This window comes from Dermacentor variabilis, unplaced genomic scaffold (genome assembly GCF_050947875.1).
Source record: "Dermacentor variabilis isolate Ectoservices unplaced genomic scaffold, ASM5094787v1 scaffold_14, whole genome shotgun sequence".
In the NCBI taxonomy this organism is placed as follows: domain Eukaryota; kingdom Metazoa; phylum Arthropoda; class Arachnida; order Ixodida; family Ixodidae; genus Dermacentor; species Dermacentor variabilis.
The window spans coordinates 11,642,826-11,665,577 of NW_027460302.1; the positions used below are offsets into that span (position 1 = coordinate 11,642,826).

The 22,752-nt window shown below is 44.3% G+C and overlaps 1 protein-coding gene across 6 annotated transcripts in view; it reads right to left on the minus strand.

Annotated features, from left to right (window-relative positions):
* Positions 1 to 321: 321 nt before the first annotated feature.
* Positions 322 to 22,752, minus strand: part of LOC142567709 (uncharacterized) — a 210,774-nt gene continuing 188,343 nt past the window's right edge. For 5 of the 6 annotated variants that reach the window (XM_075677883.1, XM_075677879.1, XM_075677884.1 and 2 more), the window contains 3 exons: positions 15,336 to 16,544; positions 7,178 to 7,240; positions 322 to 755 (listed from right to left, as the gene is read on the minus strand). In XM_075677883.1, coding sequence (XP_075533998.1) covers positions 514 to 755; positions 7,178 to 7,240; positions 15,336 to 16,544 — 1,514 coding nt within the window. In that variant the 3' untranslated portion in view covers positions 322 to 513. The other variant, XM_075677880.1, reaches the window with a different exon arrangement.

A 22,752-nucleotide genomic window follows, 5' to 3' on the forward strand; every position in this document is an offset into this window, starting at 1 on the left:
GTGTCATTTTCCCGGAAGAATATGTGGACTTGTTCCTCATAGACTGCCCAGTTGGACCCATGTCCGTCGAACGGCTCGAGCCTCCCGTACATCAGCATTGTGGCAGGAACTGGGGGCGGTATTTCGCTGCCCGGGGCAGCGTGGGCAGATCCGTGGGCTGTACTCGTTGCGATTGTTTGTTGTATCTGAAACGCAGTGCCATTGCTGTAATAGATATTTGACGGCAGCACCACCCTAGCTTGTAATTACCGAGCATTCATAAGTGGGTTCGATTGAAACACTTTATCAGCCTAACAACAGACTGAAGCCAGAGAACGCATGAACATGAGGCAAGGTTTATTACAGAAAAAAAAACAATTTTGTTTGCCCCACCAGAACTTCTCGGTCCGAGTGTGTATATTCTCTATGTACAAAGCACACGGCAAACTACCATTGTTCACAATTGTCACTGCGTGCACAATGTGTCCCGGCTTGGGCATTCACTCAGCACCGTCTCTGTTGCCTGCCATGAGCTCAGCTGCTAAAGCCGGCCGATGTGTGGAGGCGCCTCGGGTGGTAGGTCTTGCGGCGAAGCAGTCGCCGCACCTGCACCCTCAGTGCCCGGTTCTCAACTAGGACCCGCCGTCTCTGCGCCCGCACGACAGCGAGCCTTTTCTGGGCACGCAACAGCTTCTCCTCCAGATCGTCGATGCGGTCCCACAGGTCTTCCTCACTGGTCAGAGGTCTCCGGTCCAGCATGCAGGCCAGTGCGTCCGCTGCACACACCATGGCGGCGTTAAGTATCTACTCTTTGCTGTGTTGTGCCTGCTTTAACTTTTACTTTACCAGGCCAAAGGAAATCATTTCGAGTGGCAGCTCCTAGAAGCTAAACTTTGCCGATGGAACTCTTCCATGAATAATGCTATGTACAATATAAAATAAAGAGTGCGCTTAAACTATTGGTCAGATTTCGCAACTTTAAGCAGATTGTGGAACCTCAGAGAATTAAACTTCGACACAAGGTATTGTCAAAATGAGTCTCAAGTGTTCCTCGCACTTCCCAAATCAAACATAGCAGACTGTATCCTTTGGTCGACTCGGCTATATAAGTTTTCAATGGCAGCAGCAATGACGGCATGGGCGCTTCTGTCAGATTGTCTAATTTTTCTGCTCCGTCTACACTAGTTTAGCAATGCCTGAAACATTAGCAAAGGCTCAGGAGTACGCATTGTTTCGATTGTGTTTGACTAACATTAAGCCCAATTTTATTTCTTTTCTGCAGTGGGTTGCTTTGAGCTTTCACAGTGTATGTGCGGCATATTGTGACAAATACTCTGCGTCTCGTGATGTCTTCACTCACACTAAAGCATGCAGTGTGAACTGGCGGCTCTTTATACGAAGTGTCTCTCGACTGCATGGGTCCCAGAAAACTAGAAGAATGCAAACATTATACTAATGCACAAAAAGGGAGACGTTAAAGAATTGAAAAATTATCGGCCCATTAGCTTACTCCCAGTATTATATAAAATATTTACCAAAATAATCTCCAATAGAATAAGGGCGACACTGGACTTTAGTCAACCAAGAGGCTGGCTTCAGGAAGGGATACTCTACAATGGATCATATCCATGTCATTAATCAGGTTATCGAGAAATCCGCGAGTACAGTAAGCTTCTGTGGGATGTCATGTCTGCCGAAGGACGAATCCCAACATAAAAAAAACGTAACGGTCCTTTATTCGACTAACGATGGCAGCGGACGGGGCATACCAACGCTACGTTCGTCCCAGTAGCGGAAGGTAGAAAGCGGTCTTTCTCAGCCAGGCAGCCTGTTTTTATAGCCACCGTCGGCGACGCATACCTCGGGTGACGTTACGGTGGCGCTATGTTTTATCGACCATGCAGTCCAGCGTGCAGCTGTGTTATGCTGGGCCAGATGATAAGACGACGGAGGGTGCGCAGAAATATGCGCGGAGTGTGTCGCCACACCTCTCTATATGGCTTTCATAGATTACGAAAAGGCATTTGATTCATTAGAGACACCAACAGTCATAGTGGCATTACGTAATCAAGGAGTACAGAACGCTCACCATTTTTACAAATACATTGGAAAATATCTACAGAGGTTCTACAGCTACCTTAATTCTACACCAGAAAAGCAGGAAGCTACCTATAAAGAAAGGGGTCAGACAAGGAGACACAATCTCTCCAATGCTATTCACTGCGTGCTTGGAAGAAGTATTAAGCTGTTAAACTGGGAAGGCTTAGGAGTAAGGATCGACGGCGAATACCTCAGCAACCTTCGGCTTGCCGATGACATTGTTCTATTCAGCAACAATGCAGACGAGCTACAACAAATGATTGAGGACCTTAACAGAGAGATTGTGAGAGTGGGTTGAAGATTAATATGCAGAAGACAAAGATAATGATGAATATCTGGGCAAAGGAACAAGAGTTCAGGATCGCCAGTCGGCCTCTAGAGTGTATGAAAGAATACATTTACCGAGGTCAATTAATCACAGGGAACCGTGATCATGAGAAAGAAATTCACAGAAATATAAAAATGGGTTGGGTCGCAAACATCGCAGAAATTGCCAGCTCCTGACTGGAAGCTTGCCATTGTCACTGAAAAGGAAGGTGTACATTCAGTGCATTTTACCAGTGCTGGCATATGGGGCAGAGACTTGGAGACTGACAAGGAAGCTTGAGAACAAGTTAAGGACCGTGCACAGAGCAAAGGAACGAAGATTGCTAGGCATAACGTTAAGAGACAGAAAGAGAGCTGCTTGGATCAGAGAGCAAACGGATATAAACGATATTCTAATTGACATCAAGAGAAAGAAATGGAGCTGGGCAGGTCATGTAATGCGACGGTTAGATAACCATAGGATCATTAGGGTTACAGAATTGGTAGCAGGAGAAGGGAAGCGCAGTAGAGGACGGCAGAAGACTAGGTGGAGCGATGAAATTAGGAAATTTGCGAGCGCTAGTTGGAATCGGTTGGCGCAGGACAGGAATAATTGGAGATCGCAGGGAGGGGCCTTCGTCATGCAGTGGAGATAAAACAGGCTGATGATGATCATCATCATCATCAGCGCGCAGTCAATTTCAGACCGACCTTCCATAGAAGCTAGGCTAGCACTCTGATCTCTTACTTTTTAAACACCACCTGTGCGAATGTCCTTATTGATTACTGCACAATACTGTAAATTGCTGTATAGCACTGTGCAAAGCATGTAAAGCCTCCAGTTTGTTCAAAGGCACTTTGCCTACAGAATAAAGCTGATCAAGCACGGTAAGTATGAGGAGGTTAACAGATGTTCCCCTGCCGAACAACTACTGCTTCAAGAGCCTAAAGAATGCAAAAAAGAAAGGAACGAGGTTCTTTCATCAGTCAGAACAAACACTCTCTGCACGATAGGCACAAGCCAGTTTTCACTTTTGCAAAGCTATGGGTTTCCTGCATAACCTTAGCGTCACTATAACTAATAGCTACCATTGCCGTATTTGACGAGCTCAGGCAATTTTTGTATGCGAATGTAAAACCCGGTAATCGTATTATATTATTATATCATTTGCCTAATGTCGAATGGCAAATATTCTCACTTAAAAAACATGACCCTCTAGGGGAAGCTATGCCGGACATTGCTTTTGCCTTTGACTTATTGCAAATTGTGGAACAAAACACACGAATTCAAGTCAATGCTTGACCTTTTTTTGATAGCGGATCAATTAGTGCCAAAACGAATTGCGATCTAGTAACTGGCATATCGGATCACGAGGCTGTACTACTCACCATTAAAGACACCGTGTTAGATAAGAAATCTGAACGTTCATCTTACCGAAACTTCTCTTGAGCCGATGATGTATCAATTATTGATATACTTTCGCTTAACTTCGACGACTTTTCATGTAGCACGGAAGGCGTAGTGTCGCTGTGGTGCAGGTTTAAAAAATTTGTTAAAGAGTGCATTGATCGCTTTGTTCCGTTGTCGACTAAAAAAAAATGCAATAATCCCTGGATCTCCCGCGAGACATTGCGGCTCCAAAGGAAACTGAAACGTGTAAAGAAAAAAATTAAAATCGAAAACGTGCAGTCGGTAAAACAAAAGATCGACGACATTTCTTCTCAGCTCAAAAGTCAAGTGCGTGCCGATAAACAATGCTACTATGGTGAATCGCTACCAAGTTTCATAACCACGGCTCCAGAGAAATTTTGGCGTTCTATTTCTCCGACCTCCAAGGAATGTGATTTATTTCATGTTGATGGTAAGGCAGTTCACGAAAGCGAAGAAATAGTGAATGCGTTTAACAAACACTTCAAGTCCGTATATACAAATGATAATGATGTAATACCACCTTTCGAAATGTCTGTACCGCCTATACCCGATGTTCAAATAAGCGAACGAGGTATACAAAACATGCTTTTACAACTGAACACCAAAAAATCTTCTGGCCCGGACAACATTCCAAACACATTTTTAAAAACGTATGCAGAATGGACATCAACGTATTTGCACGTTCTGTTCACAAGGTCATTGTGCGAGGAACAAGTACAGAGTGACTGGAGGACAGCCAGAGTGAAGCCACTACATAAAACAGGAAAAAAGCACTGCACTCAAAACTACCGTCCAATTTCGTTAACATCTATGGTATGTAAACTTTTGGAACACATAATCCATAATCATATCTCAAAATTCTTGGAAAACAATAATATATTAACAAAGCATCAACACAGATTCAGAAAACGCTACTCTATAATTACCCAATTAGTTTTAACAGTGCACGACTTTGCGAAAGCACTTAACAATGGGAAACAAATAGATGCTATTTTCATAAACCTTTCAAAAGCTTTCGACAGGGTCTCTCACAAAAACTACTTTCCAAATTGAGCAAGATACTGAAAAACACCAGAATAATTAATTGGCTCACAGCATACCTTGATGGCAGAAAAGAATTTGTTATTGTTAATAATCATTCTTCTCAACGTCATCCGGTAGACTCTGGTGTTTCCCAGGGCTCGGTCCTTGGGCCTCTCTTGTTCCTTTTATTCACTAATGATATGCCGCACGGTATTACAGTTATGGTTAAGCTTTATGCTGATGACTGTGCATTATACTCAGAAATAGAGAATATTACTGACCAGGAGTTGCTGAACGATGCTTTTCGACAAATTGTCGACTGGTGCAATGCCTGGCAAATGTCAATTAGTTTTGAGAAAACTGTTTTTATGTCCATTTCACATAAGCATAAACTAACGTTTCCGTATGGTATTAATAACATAATTATTTCTGAAGTAACACATTATAAGTATCTCAGACTCTGGATCACAAACGACCTCACTTGGGCTAAGCACCTTGAATATGTAGTAGCTAATGCTAACCGCAAGCTTTATTTTTTGAGGGCTTTGAAAGTTTCTACTCCCACTGTATGCCTACTCGCATATAAAACTGTAATTCTGCCGATGCTAGACTATGCATATGTAATTTGTGACCCTTTTACTAAAACTGGCACTAACAAGATAGAAATGGTGCAAAGAAAAGCAGCTTATTTCATTTATAACAGCTTCGGACGCACTTCAGTGACAGACCTCTTAACAATAGCGAACCTGCCATCATTAATGCAAAGAAATCGTGTATCACGACTGAAATTCCTTTTTCAACTTATTAACGGTCATTATAAGACAGATCTCACGGGAATAATTACTTTTTCACCTGGTTATGCTACTAGGCAGCGACATAGCCAAACAATAACCCCATTTAGTACGTGTAATAATTGTTTTAAGTATTCCTTCTTTCCCCGCACAGTGGTTGAATGGAATCATCTAACCAATGACCAAGTTTCAAAATCATCACTTTCGGCGTTTTTTTCAAGTATTGAGTAACAATTTGTTATCTTGCTGTGCCAGTGCTATGTTCAAGCTCTGTTAACCTGATTTGTATTGTTTTCGATGCCTATGCTATAGTGTTCTTTATATATGTATTGTTTCTCACCCTGCTAAAATCCCCAATAGGGATTGCAGTATGGATAAATAAATAAATAAATAATAATAATATTCACGCCTTGAAATCTGTGTAATCTTATTGCGGTACTTAAGTTGAAAGGCAGGATAAATTGTACACATATTGCTATTATATAAGTTTCTTTTTTAATCTTAATACTTGGGTGAGATTTGCAAATTACAGTATTTTTTATTCACGTTTGTCCTAGTCTAATGCATCTCCCTTCCCAAGTATTCCAAGTTTTATTTTTACACTTTGCCTCTTACAATTAAACCACTATAGATGTGGCTTCATTGCTCCAGTTAAGTCTGATGGTAGCTGCGCATGTAAAAAAAAAGAACAGCATTCCAATGGAACAAGAGCATGAACAATAAAAAGACACTCTTCCAACCGTGTGGCTTATTGTCTGTAAAAGCACCAATATGGAGGGTGTGCCAGCTAACATGAGGCAAACTGTAAAATAAGAAAAAGCACAAGGAAAACTGGTATAGTACACAATTATGATAATGCATGTTAGGTCATCACTCCTCTTCCACCACAAGGATAACTTATATGTGCTAATTAGCTTGCTAATTAGACAGTAATAAACAATTTTTTTATTTCTTTAATTCAGGGCATGACTTCCAATGGGCAAGCTTTCATTGGATCACAAAACACCTCATTTGGACATTTTCATTGCATGATTTGCAATGATTTGCATTCGTGATTTTTTTTTGTGCTCTGCTCATAGCGTGTAAAATATAAAAAGTGCAAGATGATTATGTGCCGCTTGCTGTGATTCCAATAGCCTCAAAAGCAATTTGAAGGAACGAAAATAATCCGATTTGAAAAGAGTGGCCTCAGCACCATGCAGACTTTCCGACATTCATTGCATCGCCAAGTGACAATTTTGAAAGCATAGCACGCAGAACTTTATCATGTCTTGATGTCCTATGTAGATGTCCCTGAACATTACAAGCCTAGCCTCAGCTGCAACACATTTTGTTCACGCTACCAGTGGGAACCTGATTCATTGGCACCCTTACCATGTTCTTCCTGGTCAGTGTCAAGTATTTGCACTGAGCCAGGCCACTCATTCAGATCTGCTATCTTTGCGCTGTCAAATTGTAGACAAGCCCATTTACCCTGGCAGAACTCGCCATCATTCTGTCCAGTAGCTGAAATGTGAAAGAACAGCTAGAGAAGTGCACTACTTACCATCAACGTCAACCACATGCTTCAGCGCAGACAAAGGGTTGTCCGGCCTTTGAAAATCTGCAACTGAATTGGGGGCATTGGGGAAAAGGGCATTGGACTATTTATTTTATCCGCACCATGTAAAGGGATGAAAAGCACAGAACATGCAAAAGTTGATGTAATACTGAAGAGGAGTAAAGCGCAAAAGATGATACTATTGATCGCAAAAAAACAAGGCTTTTACTCAGAGGCTGGATATTTGTGCTTGTTGGTAACCGCAAGTACATGACTTTTACAATGTTGGATTTTTCAGTGCAAAGAATATTTTCCTTATACGCAATGTATAGTTGAGATCCACTACGTAACATTTCATGTTGATGTATATTATGTGCGCTGGGTTGAAAAATTTGCACACTTGCTCTACATAGGAAAACTATCAGAAAAATGTGCACATTTACGAATAGTGACCATTAAATTGCAGGACCGAACTGAATAATTCAATTCATTAATCAAATTTTTTCAATATTTGCACACTCTAACGTGATTGTCATTCACATCCAAGCAAGACAAACTGTTCACAAGAACAGAGAGACTGGGAGTGATGAACAACGATAAATGTTGCTGGAGACTTGTCTTTGGTGGGGCAACAACTGACAGTGACAAGCACCCTTTGTTGAAGCATTTGCTCCAGCATGAGGCGTACCATGTTCAGCCACTGTCGATCGTCACGAACACCAGACCGTGCCAAAGATTATTGATAATGCAGCCGGATATAGTTTCCAAGCCGGCAGTGTTCTGAAGCTGGTTGGTATAAAATACTTGTCTATTGTAGTAACTAAACATTCACAGAGTATTAATATTTTGTGCACGGTGAACAGGTATATATATAAATATACAACACAATTTATGTCACTGTATGCTTGCGTGTCTGTACTGCAGAAATACCACTTGTGCTTCTAAAGAACGAAGCATGCATGCCTGCCAAAAGCCAATGTAAGTGCTAGTATCCATGTTCAGTGCTAGCCTATCTTGTATTTTCAACCTTCACAACGAAGGTGATGAAGTGCAAAGGTGCTGAATGCCATGGCCAACCACTGTTTTTGAAACGCAATTGACACTGATGCCATCCAAACGCACGAAAGTGTAGTAATATATTCCTTTTTTCTATTTGGTGGGCTTCTTTCAAGCCTGTGAAAAAATTTCACTGGGTTTTTCTGAGCACGCCCTACAACTTTTCAAATAAAAAAAATAGTGAGAGTTGTAACTCAACACCACAACAATATGTGTGCATGTGTGTGTGCATGTGCACACACAGACAGATGCATGTTGGGTGTTTTAACAAAGAATAAGTAAATATTTATTAATGTTTTCATCAGAGTTACAATGTCAGAGGTAGTCGGACAATGAGTGATAAAGGTGCCTTATTACTCGGAAATTTGAAGCAAGTTGTCCATACAACCGTGAGCATAAGTATACAGACAACGGGTTGGTCTGCGCACTTTGCAGGTTTGTCACCAACCTATAGTTGGATACCACAGTCCAAACTTAACATATGAACACCACACTGCAATAATTGATTTTCGATTGTGAGTCTAAGGAATGAAGAAACATTTTTTTTTTCGAGAAACCTGCGCTCCATACATTTTTGCCAAGTGTGTCATGACATATAAATCTGCTAGGTCTGCAAAAAGTGCGATTTCCTTCAGAGGGGCAGTGTGACGCTGTCTGGGTGCATGAAACGAAAACTAAAAGGCCAGAGCGTGCACATAGCCACGCTTTCGAATAAACGTCACAGGGCGGAGGGGAGTGCCCACAGTTCCCACTAATCATAGCCATTAGAACAGAAAGTACGAGAATGTTACATGCAACACTAAGCACGGCGGAACACACGGAAAACTGGCTCTAAGCATGCCTCCCCTTCTGCTTATCCAGGTTCTGCTGCTTGGCTTCGCCGATGAAAACGACACGTGCTACAACCACACCCGCTTGCCAGTATCAACTGATACAACTTTCACCTATCCCCCTGTCCATGACACAGCAAGGCTCATCCGTCCCCCTGCCGGCCACTTCGGTCGGGGAGTGACGTCATCCTCAAACAACTGGTATAGACCGTTTTTTCGTAGGCGCCGCCATATTGTGAACGAAGTGGCGCCGCCTATGAGCAGCGCCATACTGGCTTGGGTGAAAGCGGTCTTTCGCATGGCACGTATACGCTCGGCGGTAGGTTCTGGCATTTGTTTTCGAGGCCGTGCGGTCTGTTTAATATGACGCGCGTATTCTACGTGGCAAACGGTTCTGTGAGACGTGATGAAGTGGTTTAAGGCGTCATGGCCGGAATTTCTGCTGGCGTTGAGGTGGACGGAACACGCAGCGCGATGTGTGCGCGCACATTTGAGCCTACAATCAGCCTCGGAGATCAATTGTATATTTCTGAATGTTCCAATCATTAATGTCACCTTATTGCAGTATTATCCTCTATTTCCAAGCTGCGGTTTAGGAGCCATGAAACATACGCGACGATCGTAATAGCGTGGGTACCGTTCTGCTAGGATAGGAGCTGTGATGTTATACTTTGACAAGCGTTCAAACTGTTCGCTGCAGGTTACATTGCGTGACTACTTGGTTCGATGGATGAGGTTTCCGCCCCTGAATAAAATAGTTTTGGCAATAGCAGCATACCTTACAGTCTGAAATAAGCTTGTCCAGCAAATGAACTGTTTACGAACTGCGCGAGCGTCCTAAGCAGTGGTAGGTGTTGGATTACATATATCTTTGTTCTATATACCGCATGGTCCAAGCAAACGGCATCAGCGGTTATATATCTATAAGCGTTGTGCGGCGTGACTATGCGAGGTCCTATTGCGGCGTTAGCTCATTTTCTCTTGCTTTTTCGAGAAAGATGATGATAACCGATTTTTTTTCGGTTGTGTTCGTTCCGTTTTCTACGACGCACTCACACGTATTACGGAAATTTTGTCCTAAAAAATAGGCATCGCATTCTTTTTATGCGATCCCTCTCATATATTATGGCTGTATGCAGGCCAAAAAGGCAATGTCGAAGCGCACAGCTTACATATGTATCGTGATGGTTCACCAACCGCAGTGACCGCTGTGTTGAGCAGCGCCATCGGCCTCATGCAGGAAGGCTAGCGTAGACATATGGTAATTTGAAGCCTACTAGACTTGAAATGCGTGAGAACGATGCCAGTGCATCACAAATATTTGATAGCACCTGCCGCTTAGGTGTTTCGTGGTTGCCTTAGGTTGGCCGTGCACGAGCATGCGCTCTTATTTATACTGTAGAAGGATCGACATTTGGGCGAGTTATACTGTAGAAGGATCGACATCAGCGCTGTCCTGTGTGTTCCTGCCTTCTGTCGTCGTTTTTTCGCGCTGCCCCCTCAAGATGCTCTTATTTATGTTTTACTCCCTACGCCAAGCGATTCGATAGTGAGCAGATTTACCATTTCATGCTGCTAATACAGAGACACCGGTTTTTTTTGTTGAATTAAAACCGATATAAGCAAAATAGTTCACAACACATACACACACCACGACTGATGATGTGCGTACACCGCGTCTGATAAAACGCGTCACATTTTTGAGCCCCCAAGAGATATTTCCGCCTACTTTAGTTACCGATGCACCGAAAGGCTTCCCTGACGACCTTATATGAACGGACATGGCGTAAGTTTCCCAAAGTACCATCTAAAACATCTCGAAATCGTTCCGCAGCACGCGACAGCAATACTTTCAAGCAGCGCCGCGCCGGATCGCCCAAGCCAGAGAGGAGGAAAGGCTCTCCGCGCGCCCTATCCTCCTCGCCCGATGAAACGGTCTATAAAAACAGATCCCCAGCGCTTCGACTTCACTGGGCACGGCGGACCACACGGAAAACTGGCTCTTTGCATGCCTCCCCTTCTGCTTATCCAGGTTGGTTTCTACTCCTCATGCAGAAGCAATAACTGTATGTTGGTGGTCCTGCCGTGCCCACGGCGTTTGATGTGCATTGCATATGAATGCTTAATTGTGTGCACACTGCTCTTATGCGGTGATGTAGAAAGCAACCCTGGCCCCCCCTGTTCAGGAATTGTTCGATAAAATCATAAAATCCCAAACCATCACACAGCAGGAAATTTCGGAACTGAAAGCTTTCCAAAGTAAGCTAGATATATCTCTCAGCTCCTTAGCAACTAGACTACATCGCATAGAACATCTGTTTGGCAACTTCAAGGCCGGTATTGAACCCCTTGCTCCAATCGAACAGCATATGAATTAATGGGTTTCCTTTGTAGCAATTGCTACGAACGGGTGGATGTCTGATTTTTCCTTTATTAATTACTTCTCTCCACTTCGCGGGTTTCCGCAGAACTACTACGTCGAACACTTGCCTTTGCTTCGTGTGTTGTCGACAAATTCGACTTCACCCTGCCATCTGCTAGCCGCCTGGTTAGCTCAGATGGTAGAGCGGCTGCCCCGGAAAGGCGGTGGTCCCGGGTTCGAGTCCCGGACCAGGACGAATTTTTCTTCAACTCTGAGGCTATTCTTTCGAGGAACCCGTATGGGTTTCCTTTGTAGCAATTGCTACGAACGGGTGGATGTCTGATTTTCTCTTTATTAATTACTTCTCTCCACTTTGCGGGTTTCCGTAGAACTACTACGCCAGCATATGAATTCGATAAAGCAGTCATTTTTCAAGCAACATCAAAAGCTCACTGACCTGGATGATCGCAGTCGTCGCTCGAATTTGATTATACATGGCAAAGAGGAACTTAAAAATAAGGTGATTTCTGACGTCTTTGAAAAACACCTTGGTGTCTCAACGTCATCCATTGCCCGTATACATAGAATAGGAAAAGCAAATAACAACTCAAACCGACCTGTGATCGCATTCTTCCAAGATTTTTATGAAAAAAAAGGCCCTGTATGCAAATGTTCGTAAACTTAAAGGTTCGGCTTTTTCCATACAAAATGATTATTCTAAGGAGACACTAAGAAAACGAAAATTGCTCTGGGAATCTTGCAAAACCGAAAGGAAGGATGGAAAGAAGGCTTATCTCGTTCATGATAAGCTCAAAATCGGCAACAGCACGTACGCTTGGAACGATTCAACTGAACAACGGATTAGCCTTTCTCCTCTCTCTTCTAGTAACTCTGATTGACAGACCACTTTAGATAACCCAGCTCTTTGTGACCTTGTTATCTTAAACATAAATGCCCAAAACATAGTGAACAAGGCAATTGCCCTTGAGATCGCTCTGTTTACTCACAGCCCTGATATAGTTGTTATAACCGAGACTTGGCTTCACTGTCATATCACTAATGATTGCATCTGTCCTCCACCATACACTGTATTTAGGCGTGATAGGGGGTCACGAGGAGGTGGCGTAGCAATTTTACTAAAACCGAATGTTTCCGCTATAGTTCTAAATTCACCAGACAACCATAAAAGCCTTCCTCTGAAAATCACGTATCTTGGCTACACTTTCATCTTATGTGCACTGTATAGGCCTTCTAATTCAGATCTGGACTATCTGCATAAAGTGCAGGATTTTTTGTTCAACTACAGAAATAAAAAATTGATACTTGCAGGGGATTTCAATCTGCCAACCATAAACTGGTCTAACGAAAACCTTGGATGTTCTGAAAATGCTGAAGCTATCTATGATATAATGTTATCCCACAACCTTCAGCAAATAGTCACCGAACCAACTAGAATACATGGTTCTACTGAGTCAATCTTAGATTTAGTATTCATAAAACGCTCTTTTTGTGATTACACAGTATCTGTTCATGACAGGATATCTGATCACAAGTTTGTAGTCGGACCTTTACCTGTGTTCCACGGACGTATAGAAAAAGCAAAGCATAAGAACGTAAAAGATTATTAGAAAGCACTGGATGAATCCACCCTTGAATCAATCGCTGTACTTGGAATTGGCTTATGAAAGCTTTGAGGGAACCAGTGTCACACAGTTATGGAACACATTCAAGGAACACTGTCAGTAGCTTCATACCCGATAAGAAGAAGCGCTTAAAGAAAGCAAATCCCTGGACAAATCGGCCCATTATTCACCTAAAACGAAGGCTTAAACGGCTGAAAAAAGCTAAGAACGCCCGTTCTAGTCAGTTAGCTATTTTAGCAGAAGAGCTTTCTTCTAGCATTAAATCAGCAAAAAACATTACTTTACAGAGAGTCTTCCACAATTTATACGAAACGATCCCCATAAATTTTGGAATCACCTTCGAACTTCCCACAAGCAAATAAATCAAATCACTGTGCATAACAACGTGATTACGTGTCCTCAATCAATTGCTACGCATTTCAATGCCTACTTTCATTCTGTATTTTCTGAAGAAAGTGCCAATGAATGTTTGACTTTCCACCTGAAGAATCAATCGCTGTATTCTACGAAGGCGTTGTTGAATCCCTACTCCGGTTAGATACCAAAAGTTCGCATGGTCGAGATGACATACCAAACGCCTTCTTACGCCATTATGCTGAATCATTAGCTCATTTCTTAACAAAAATTTTCTGTTTATCCTTATCGTCTTTTTCATTGCCCCCCGACTGGCTAACAGCCAGAGTTGTGCCTGTGCATAAAAAAAGGGCACCGCACGTGTTTAAGCAATTACCGTCCGATTTCTTTGACGAGTACCTGCTGCAAACTAATCGAACACATTCTCGCTAACCGCCATACTTGAAATATTAAACTCTAAAGGATGCTTGTGTCCATTTCAACACGTCTTCAGGAAAGGTTTTAAAACTGTCACGCAGTTGGTTACTGCTATCCATAACTTTAGTTCCGTATGAGATAAATCTGGACAACTGGACATAATTTTTTAGACTTTAGCAAAGCGTTTGATAAAGTTGCCCATAATAAACTTCTTGAAAAACTGAAATTAATAGGCGTGCCCTTGACCTTAGTAAACTGGATTGCTTCCTACCTACAAAATCGAACACAGTTTGTGGATACTGGTGGCATCTCTTCCACGTTACTTTCAGTGACATCTGGCGTGCCCCAAGGAAGTGTACTAGGTCCACTGTTATTTTTGGTTTATATAAACGACATTGTGTGTTCCATCGATAGAAATGTTAAAATTGGTTTATTTGCAGATGACTGCATGCTGTACACCCCAATAAGTTCTGTGGCTGACCAAATATTACTGAATGATGCTTTCCGCGAAATTGTGGCCTGGTGTGACAGATCAGGAATGGTCTTCAATTCTGATAAGACTGTGCTTTTGCGCATGACAATAAAGAAACGTCCTATCCACTTTAGTTACTCTGCTTACGGCACTACTATCTCGGAAGTCGAAAAATACAAATATTTAGGCGTTTTAATAAATTCACAGCTCAACTGGAGCGACCATGTTGATTACATCTGTTCATCTGCGTTAAAAAACTTGGATTTTTGAAACACAAGCTCAAAGGAGCACCCAGTCACGTTAAGCTATTAGCCTATAGCTATCTTATTCGGCCCAAACTTGAGTATGCGGCTATAGTGTGGGACCCGTACACCAAAAAAGATATAGCAAAAATAGAAAACGTGCAAAGACGGGCTGTGCGCTTCATTCACAATAAATCCAAGAGAACTGATTTTCTATCTGCTTTAATGGCCTCCAACGAAATTAAACCTCTTCAGATAAGACGGAAAATTGCTCGATTAACGTTTCTTCATTTACTCATCCAGGGAAAGTTTGGAATTTCTTCTTCACCTTATGTTACACCTTCATCTACCCGAAAAACCCGTCACCAACATACCCATGCCCTAACACCATATTTTGCGAAAACAAACTTGTTTAAACACTCATACTTTCCGCGCACAATAAACGATTGGAATGCACTGCCTGAACAGATTGTCTCAAGTGACAGTTTTGAAAGAAATCTTAGCAATGAATTTTGATGTGCAGATTGATGTGCAATGTATTTCCTTAGACTTGTTTCACTCATTTGTGTCATGTGTCAAACTTTTTGTCTATGTAGTACCTTTATGGCGTTTGTAAATATGCCTTGTTATCTGCCCTTCCTGCTTGGACCACATGAGGTCTGCAGTATTATGTAAATAAAAAAAAACAGTACAATACGTTAACAAAGGAAGGCCCCGGTTCCCGTGATTTGCTTGGCTCATTAGTGTACACATGCTAACAGGCATCACAGGAGGCAAAGTGCACTTACCAGTCATATGGATTGGTTCTCCTCCTGCTTCTTGTGATCCGACCATAAGCCACGCTGTGCTTTTGGCAACTCTTCTTTGAAGGTTAACGACAGGACCGTTGATCAATCCCTGCACTCTTTCTCCAGCACTCGCTGCATGCTGGTGCCTGTCACCCACAAGTGTGTAGACCGAACTTATTTGGATGGAGCTGGTAAGGTCGCTAGGTCCAGCGGCTCCTGTTTCACTTTGGCGCACGTTCACATCTCTCACACTGCCAATGAATGATGACTGATGACGACCATCCAATTCGATACATGCTGCCACGTTTTGCATGCTGGTTTGGTGCCCCTCCAGCCCATCTTTCAGCACCCGCACATTTTTTTCTTGAGCGGCCTCACACTGCTGACCATCACCGAGACCTGCTTGAATGAATTGCTGCACTGCGCTACCATAGGGACTGGTTGCCACCACCGTCTGCACTGCCCCGCTCTCTGGCCAGCTTACAGTTCCCGCACCAGTGGATCCCGAGGCCTTCTGAATATCGCCGGCTAAACCTTGTTTCGGGCGGATGGGTCTCAGACCAGCAACAATGTTGCTTGCTGCCACCACTGTGGCCTTCACTGCTGTGCTCCGCTGCCGATTCCCATCCTCCACAGTGTCACTGCCCGAGGCCAGTGGAAGATGCGCCGGTGCGTATTCTCCTTGACCCGTGTCATGTTGGGGTTCAGATTGGACATTTGAGCAGGCCGAGCTCTGGCACAGGGTGGAACTGCTAGCATGTTCTTCTCTCCCTTCCTGACAAGTTCTGTTTTCTATGTCGACGGGGATCAGACGACTTACAAATACCTCGGGCGCCCCTTCAGCTGTCACTGGTATCGCCTCATGGTCGTGTCTACCTACAGCAGTCGCACATTCTGTATCCTCGCCTGGCCAAGCAGAGAAGTTGTACGATTCAACTGCGCCCACTGTTTGCCTACGATTTGCCATGCTGCTGCACAATGCCGTTACGTGAACGAGATCGAACGAGTGTGCTTCCGTCTTCTCTGCTACTCCCTGTCGGTGTCCAATTTCAACTCCCGCACAGTCTTTGTTTGAGTGACTAACAGCAGCAACATTTTTTTCTCGCACTAGTTGCATTGTGTCTGCTCTGGCAGCTCGCTGGCATCCAGTAGGTGCCAAACTTTGGTTCGAGGAGCTGGAGAGCCAGTCTTTGCCCGAAGTTTCAACACCTGCATGGTCATCGAAAAAGCTAATTAGTGGCTTATTTGGAACATGAAGGACACAGTCTGGCTGCTAAGGGAATGCGTGCCAAAACAAAGCAAAAAGAAAAACATTAGTGACAACACTGGCGGCACTTCCAAACGAGTGTTTTAGGATACGGGCCCGTGTATACTGCAGCAATGGATGCACAGGAAATACGAGATAACCTAACAAGATAACCAACAGTCGAAGCATCTGAATTGCCACCAGTGTCATTGTCCCCGATTTTCTCTCTGTTTCTGTACGCATTTTTTAAGAGGCAACCAGGCTCTTCTACATGTTCTATCTAGGGACGTATTCTCCGATGGTCACATGCAGAGATATCACTTTCAGTGCATGCTGACTGGTTGGTTGAACAAAACCACTCGAATCATACACTGTGTCATGTACTACATTACGCAAAAATGGTAGTGTCACCGAAAATGATCGTTCAACACCTAGAGTCAAATAGCTTGGTGGCAATTCACAGTGCAAGCAATACCAGAGCGAAATGTGGAAAAATAACGCAGCACAACCGAGTTTGAGCTTTTCGTTCTTTCAACAATATCAACCAATTATTCCAGCAAACACATAAGAACCTCATCAATAGCAAAAACACATGCAAAGATACAAAGACAAGCAAAGATTTAGAGATCACGGCATCAGCCAACATTTTCAGTATCTTGTGGCACAACCGTGCAATTTGTAATTCTGTCAGCGCATTGTACTGGTAGAACCCACAGACCTGGGCCATGACGCTCAATTTCCAGCTCTATGCATAGGCTGCGAAAAGAACATGTCGCCGCATTTGTGGCCCTCGGATGGTTGCACGTGACTGTACACCTAAAACATGCTTGACCACAGTGCACAGAGAAGAAAACGTGTGCAATATGAATTGCACTGTCTGCTGACACACCACAAAAGTAAATGCATATGGTTTGCAACTAATTTCACTTTGCAAGATGAGACTATGCACAGGACTTGGCAGATGATGAGATTCATATTGGGAACAGAGAAACACATCACGACTTGAACATTCTATTCCTAATATGAATCTGTTTCCCAACCAGATGAGATGTTGGTAAATAACAATTGTGTGAGCACCAACCACTGTGCCTGTGGAACAACCCTAATGGAACGACCTTATTTGCAAAACAAATAGGAAAAATGATCTCATACTCCGGTCTGCGTCCTGGGATCCAGAATCCGCCTGGGTATTTGGTAGTCACCAGAAATGAAAAGTACAGATGTGCAGAATGCTTGAAACAAAAACCACCAAGTTTCTTTCATTGCTTCCGATAAGAACCTGGTTTTCTTGAAGTAGGTAAAACTAGATGCTGCATAAGTGACCTCCTAAGAGAACACTACAACAATGTAAAAAAAGTGTTCAATAGATGACTTGCCCTTAGGTGTAATGTGTGTAGTTGTGAACTGCTTTTTGCCCAGTGTAGTTTTCAGCAGAAGCAGTGACAGGCTTGCATGCAAAATACCAGGAGTAATATTGTGGTGAAGTTCTGGTAGTGTAAGCACCACATCTGTGCAACTTCCATGCAGCGCCACCTGCTTTATTATAACCTCAGGTGCTCTCCCGAGGCCTCCACCTGCCGGTTACAGGTGCCTTCCTGGAGCAGTGCTTGTAAAAAGTCCACTCGATCGTCGCAACAAAAAAAGTGACCTGCGACTTATGCAACACCAGTCAGAACCTTGCCACTTCAGACACAGTGATGTCCAAATGGGGCGTCCGTGCCCACTGCCCCGCCGCACGGGCAGCCAGCAGCGGAGCGTAAACAAACTCAATCGCACTCCGCAACGCCGGCATGTTTAGGGGACAAACACATACAACACACGCTAAGAAACCTCCTCCGTAGTGCCTAGGCCAAGTCATATATTTAAGGAGCAAATGCCCCAGATTTTCTCTCTCACGCCCGCTCTTACGCCTGTGCGCGGAGAGGGTTGTGGTGTCGTGCAAACAAGGACTCGCATCATGCCGAAGGTTGGACAAAAAATACGCCGGGTTCTCAGCATCGAAGAAAAATTAGACATTGTTCGTGCTATTGAACTTGACACGAAGAAGTCAGCGCTGGCACATGACAGGAATCTACTGTTGACTACGGTGTGTGGCATTTGGAATGAGAAGCAGTTCCTTGGCAGCGTTGCTGCGACCGCGAGGAGATGTCAACAACAAGGTTCGACTACGAGGTTCGACTACGGGCGGGGGGGAGGGGGGGGTTAATTCAAACTTTCAGGCAGTGTTCGGCGAGTCCTTTTGCAGAGACCTTGCAGTAGCAGAATTAGCTCACTTAAAAATTTATCGGAGTGGCTTTGCTGAAAACATGGTCCAGACTGACGACCCTTCACAAGCAACAGGTGTTGGAGGGTTGTGTGGCACATCAATGAGCGGAATTCAGTCCTAGTTTTTCGCGCATGCTAAAAATACTCTCACACACTGTGTAGCTATGCGGTAACACGATTAAATTCAGCATCACCTTAGCAACTCGGTGAAACATGTTTTCCATCAGTGTTTTTCATTTTTCCAAACATAGACCACTGCACATCCCACCTTTCTTCATTCAGAATGTCCTCTGGAAGACTGTACGCCTGTAGAGTGGCAAACTCAGCTTCGAGAGCATCTAAAGCGTCTTCAGGAGATTCATAGGAATCTCGGGGCAGCAGCTGAGGGAAACTCTGAACAAAGAAACGAAGACTCAAAAGCGGTGCCTGTGAAATAAATTTCAAGTTGGCCACCTCCACATTCTTCAGAGTTCCGTCCACATCCATAACGCTTCGCCTCATCGCATTTCGGAAACATCTTCCGTAGAAGAGGCCCAACTTGGTCGGTGACAATAAGGGGTAGGTTGTGTTCGGCGAGGAATCTCGTAAACAGGCACTCCACATGTATGAAATTGTTTTCGCAGTTGTTCCGGAGAAAGTTCACTATGTTGTCTTGCTGCTCAGTGGTGCGAACATAGCTTTGATGCTTCGCCGTAGAAACGTGCAGTTTGAAGTCACCTTTGCTACCGTGGGGCACGCTGACATCGCATCCACACATTGTACAAAATGCAAAATGTTCTCCTTTTCTTGATGTCATAAAGCACGGAAATTCAGAAGTGTAAAATTGCAAAAACTTCTGCAAATTCCTTTTCTTTGGCTTTGATAGCGCCATGGCATCAAGCACACGAGGTTTCTAACTTTGCATGGTGCATCGCACACACGGCCTAGCCAACACTAACCATCCGCACAAACAGCAGTAACAGTGCGCCATGAAGAAATGCAGGCATGAAATGCAAGAGCTACATTGGCTCTGGCTTTGGTCGGCTTACTAGGCACCGTAGTCGGTTGCTTAGTCAATGATACCGATGGCGTTAGTGCAGCCGTTGTTGGTGATGCTGATAATTACAGCGTGGCTGCAAATTCCGCGGTGCCGGTTTCACAAGAACTATTATTGCACGAACAGAGACAACTTTTCGGGAGATATAAGACAGTGATCGTACAATCAGAAAGTTCAGTAAAAAATCGGGAGTCTCCCGGGCGAATTAGGAGGGTTGGCAGGTATGCATTTCTACAATTTTGTTGGGTCTGAGAGGGTTAATATTGTTAAGGGGAGTACTTAATCAACAGTAAACGGCTAGCACTTGGCTAGTCAGCACTACACAGGGCACACACACAGGTTTTAGCAGGTCTTTCAGTCCAACAGGACTCTGACCCAGCCCCATTAAGTCTTTGTCTTCGCCACTGTTCGTGACATTATCCCCGGCTGGTGAAGCACTCTCCTGGTGCTTGGTGTGCTCAAAATGGGTCATCACAGTTGTAACGCTTGATGTCACTTCGTGGTGTGGCCATCGATGAAGGGTATGTCATGGGAGTTATCTCACAGGTGACAGGAGTCACCTGGCACAGGCACGCGCTAGGGCCTGACATGACGAGATGGGAGCCAGAGAAGGACAAAAGAGCCTGGTGGAAAAGCAGTATCCCGGTGTCAATGATCGTAAATGGACTTTTGTGCAGTCTGCGATGACAAGAGCCGAGTGCGGGCTACTGTGCGCGTAATGAGCGCACAGTAGAAGTCACAGTAGCGGCACCGTAGCCACAGTAGCGCATAGAAAGTCGTGGACGTGGACGCCTGATCAGAAGGGAGCCAGGTGTAAAATAGTAATAAGGGACGGCGGCCAAAGAGAAGGTAGAAAGGTGAGTAGCCGGCAGTGTCATGAAGCGATGAGTTGTACCCAAACGTAATGAACGGAACGGCAATGTCCAAATTATAATGTTCCATCAGAAACATACATGGAAAGCATGTCGGTCAGTGTACGGCTGAGACGTTTGGTGAGGCCATTGGTGTGAGGGTGATACGAGGTGGTGAAGTTGTGACGAGTAACACATGATCGAAGTAAATCGTCAGCCACACGAGACAGGAAGTAGCGATCGTGATCTGAGAGTAGGTGACGTGGAGCATCATGTTGGAGGATGACGTCGTACAGTAGGAAGTAGGCTACACCCGCGACGCAGCTGGTTGGCAACGCTTGAGTAAGTGCATATCGCGTGGTACAATCTGTAGTGACTGCAACCCATTTGTTGCCTTTCGTGGAATTTCGGAAGGGGTCGAGCAAGTCCAGGTCCACTCGATAAAACGGCTCAGTTGGAACGTCAATTGGCAGAAGGAGACCAGCAGGCTGAGTCGCAGGTTTCTTGCACCGCTGACACAGGTCACACGATGTTACGTAGCTGCGAACGGAATGATAAAGGCCCTTCCAGAAGAAACGTGGTCGTATGCAATCATAAGTTCTGGAGATGCCTACGTGCCCAGAAGTTGAGGCTTTATGAAACTGAACAAGGACATCTCTGCGTAGATGATGCGGGGCAAGTAGCAGGAGTTCTGCGTCATAGGGGTGCATGCTGCAGCGGTAAAGAATGTTATCCTGAAGCAAGAACATGTGAAGTGAGGAGTCGAGGGTGCCGAATTGCAGACGGTCAATAAGAGAGAGCAACGATGGATCTCTACGTTGTTGGCCACATGGATGAAATCTGTGATTGCTAAGGCGTAGGTGTCGGGGTCTGTTTCAGTGGAGTCCGATGGCTCAATGAAGTGACGGGATAGGCAGTTGGAGTCAGCGTGTGTTTGTACACAACCGAGAACGTGTACTCCTGTAATCATAATGCTTGGCCAACGGCCGAGCCTCTTTGTGGGGTCTGTAAGTGTTGAGAGCCAGCAGAGCGCATGATGGTCTGTTATGACCACAAACAGCCGTCCATATATGTACGGATGGAATTTTGCGACAGCCCAGAGAGCTAGGCACTCCCGCTCAGTAATGGTGTAATTCTTTTCTGACTGTGACAGGAGGCGGCTAGCATATGATATAACACGGTTAGCTCATGGTTATATTGCGCTCAGTTTTACAAACACGATATTAAGGAAGGACAGGACGTGGACGGACGAAGCGCAAACTACCAACTGTTTGATACTGTTAAAGAACGCGCTTATATACAAGGAGATATGGTGCGGGGGGGGGGGGCTACGTATAAAAAGATATGACAAGGTGACGACATGTGATTATAGTTTGGGTCAGGCATACATCCTTCACATGCACCCGTTCGCCCTGGCAAACTCGACCTCAGCTTTGATAAGCGCGATGGACGGAGTGCTTACGCACGTCTCTTTTTCTTTAGCTATCGCAAGCGCCTCCCATATTTCTCGCTCCCCCCCCCCCCCGCACCATATCTCCTTGTATATAAGCGCGTTCTTTAACATTATCAAACAGTTGGTAGCTTGCGCTTCGTCCATCCACGTCCTGTCCTTCCTTAATATCGTGTTTGTAAAACTGAGCGCAATATAACCATGAACGTTCACCAACTAGCCCCCTTCATTGCTTTACTAAACGGTTAGCTCAGTTCTGTGTTTGGGTGAGGATAACACCTATACCACGGCCGCTTGCATCGGTGTAAAGCTCTGTTCTAGCAGCTGGGTGAAAATTAGGTAGCACAGGTGGTGATGTGAGGGCAGAAATCAGCAATGCAAAGGAAGCCGTTTGGTTCGCGCCCCAAGAAAAGGTTGCATTCTTTTTGAGAAGGTCCATGAGGTGCTGAGCAATGTCCACGAAGTTGAGAACAAAGTGGCAAAAGTAGGAGCAGAGCCCAAGAAAGCTGCGTACTTCATGCGTGGACTGCGGAACCAGGAACTCGCGGATGGCATGGACTTTGTCATGG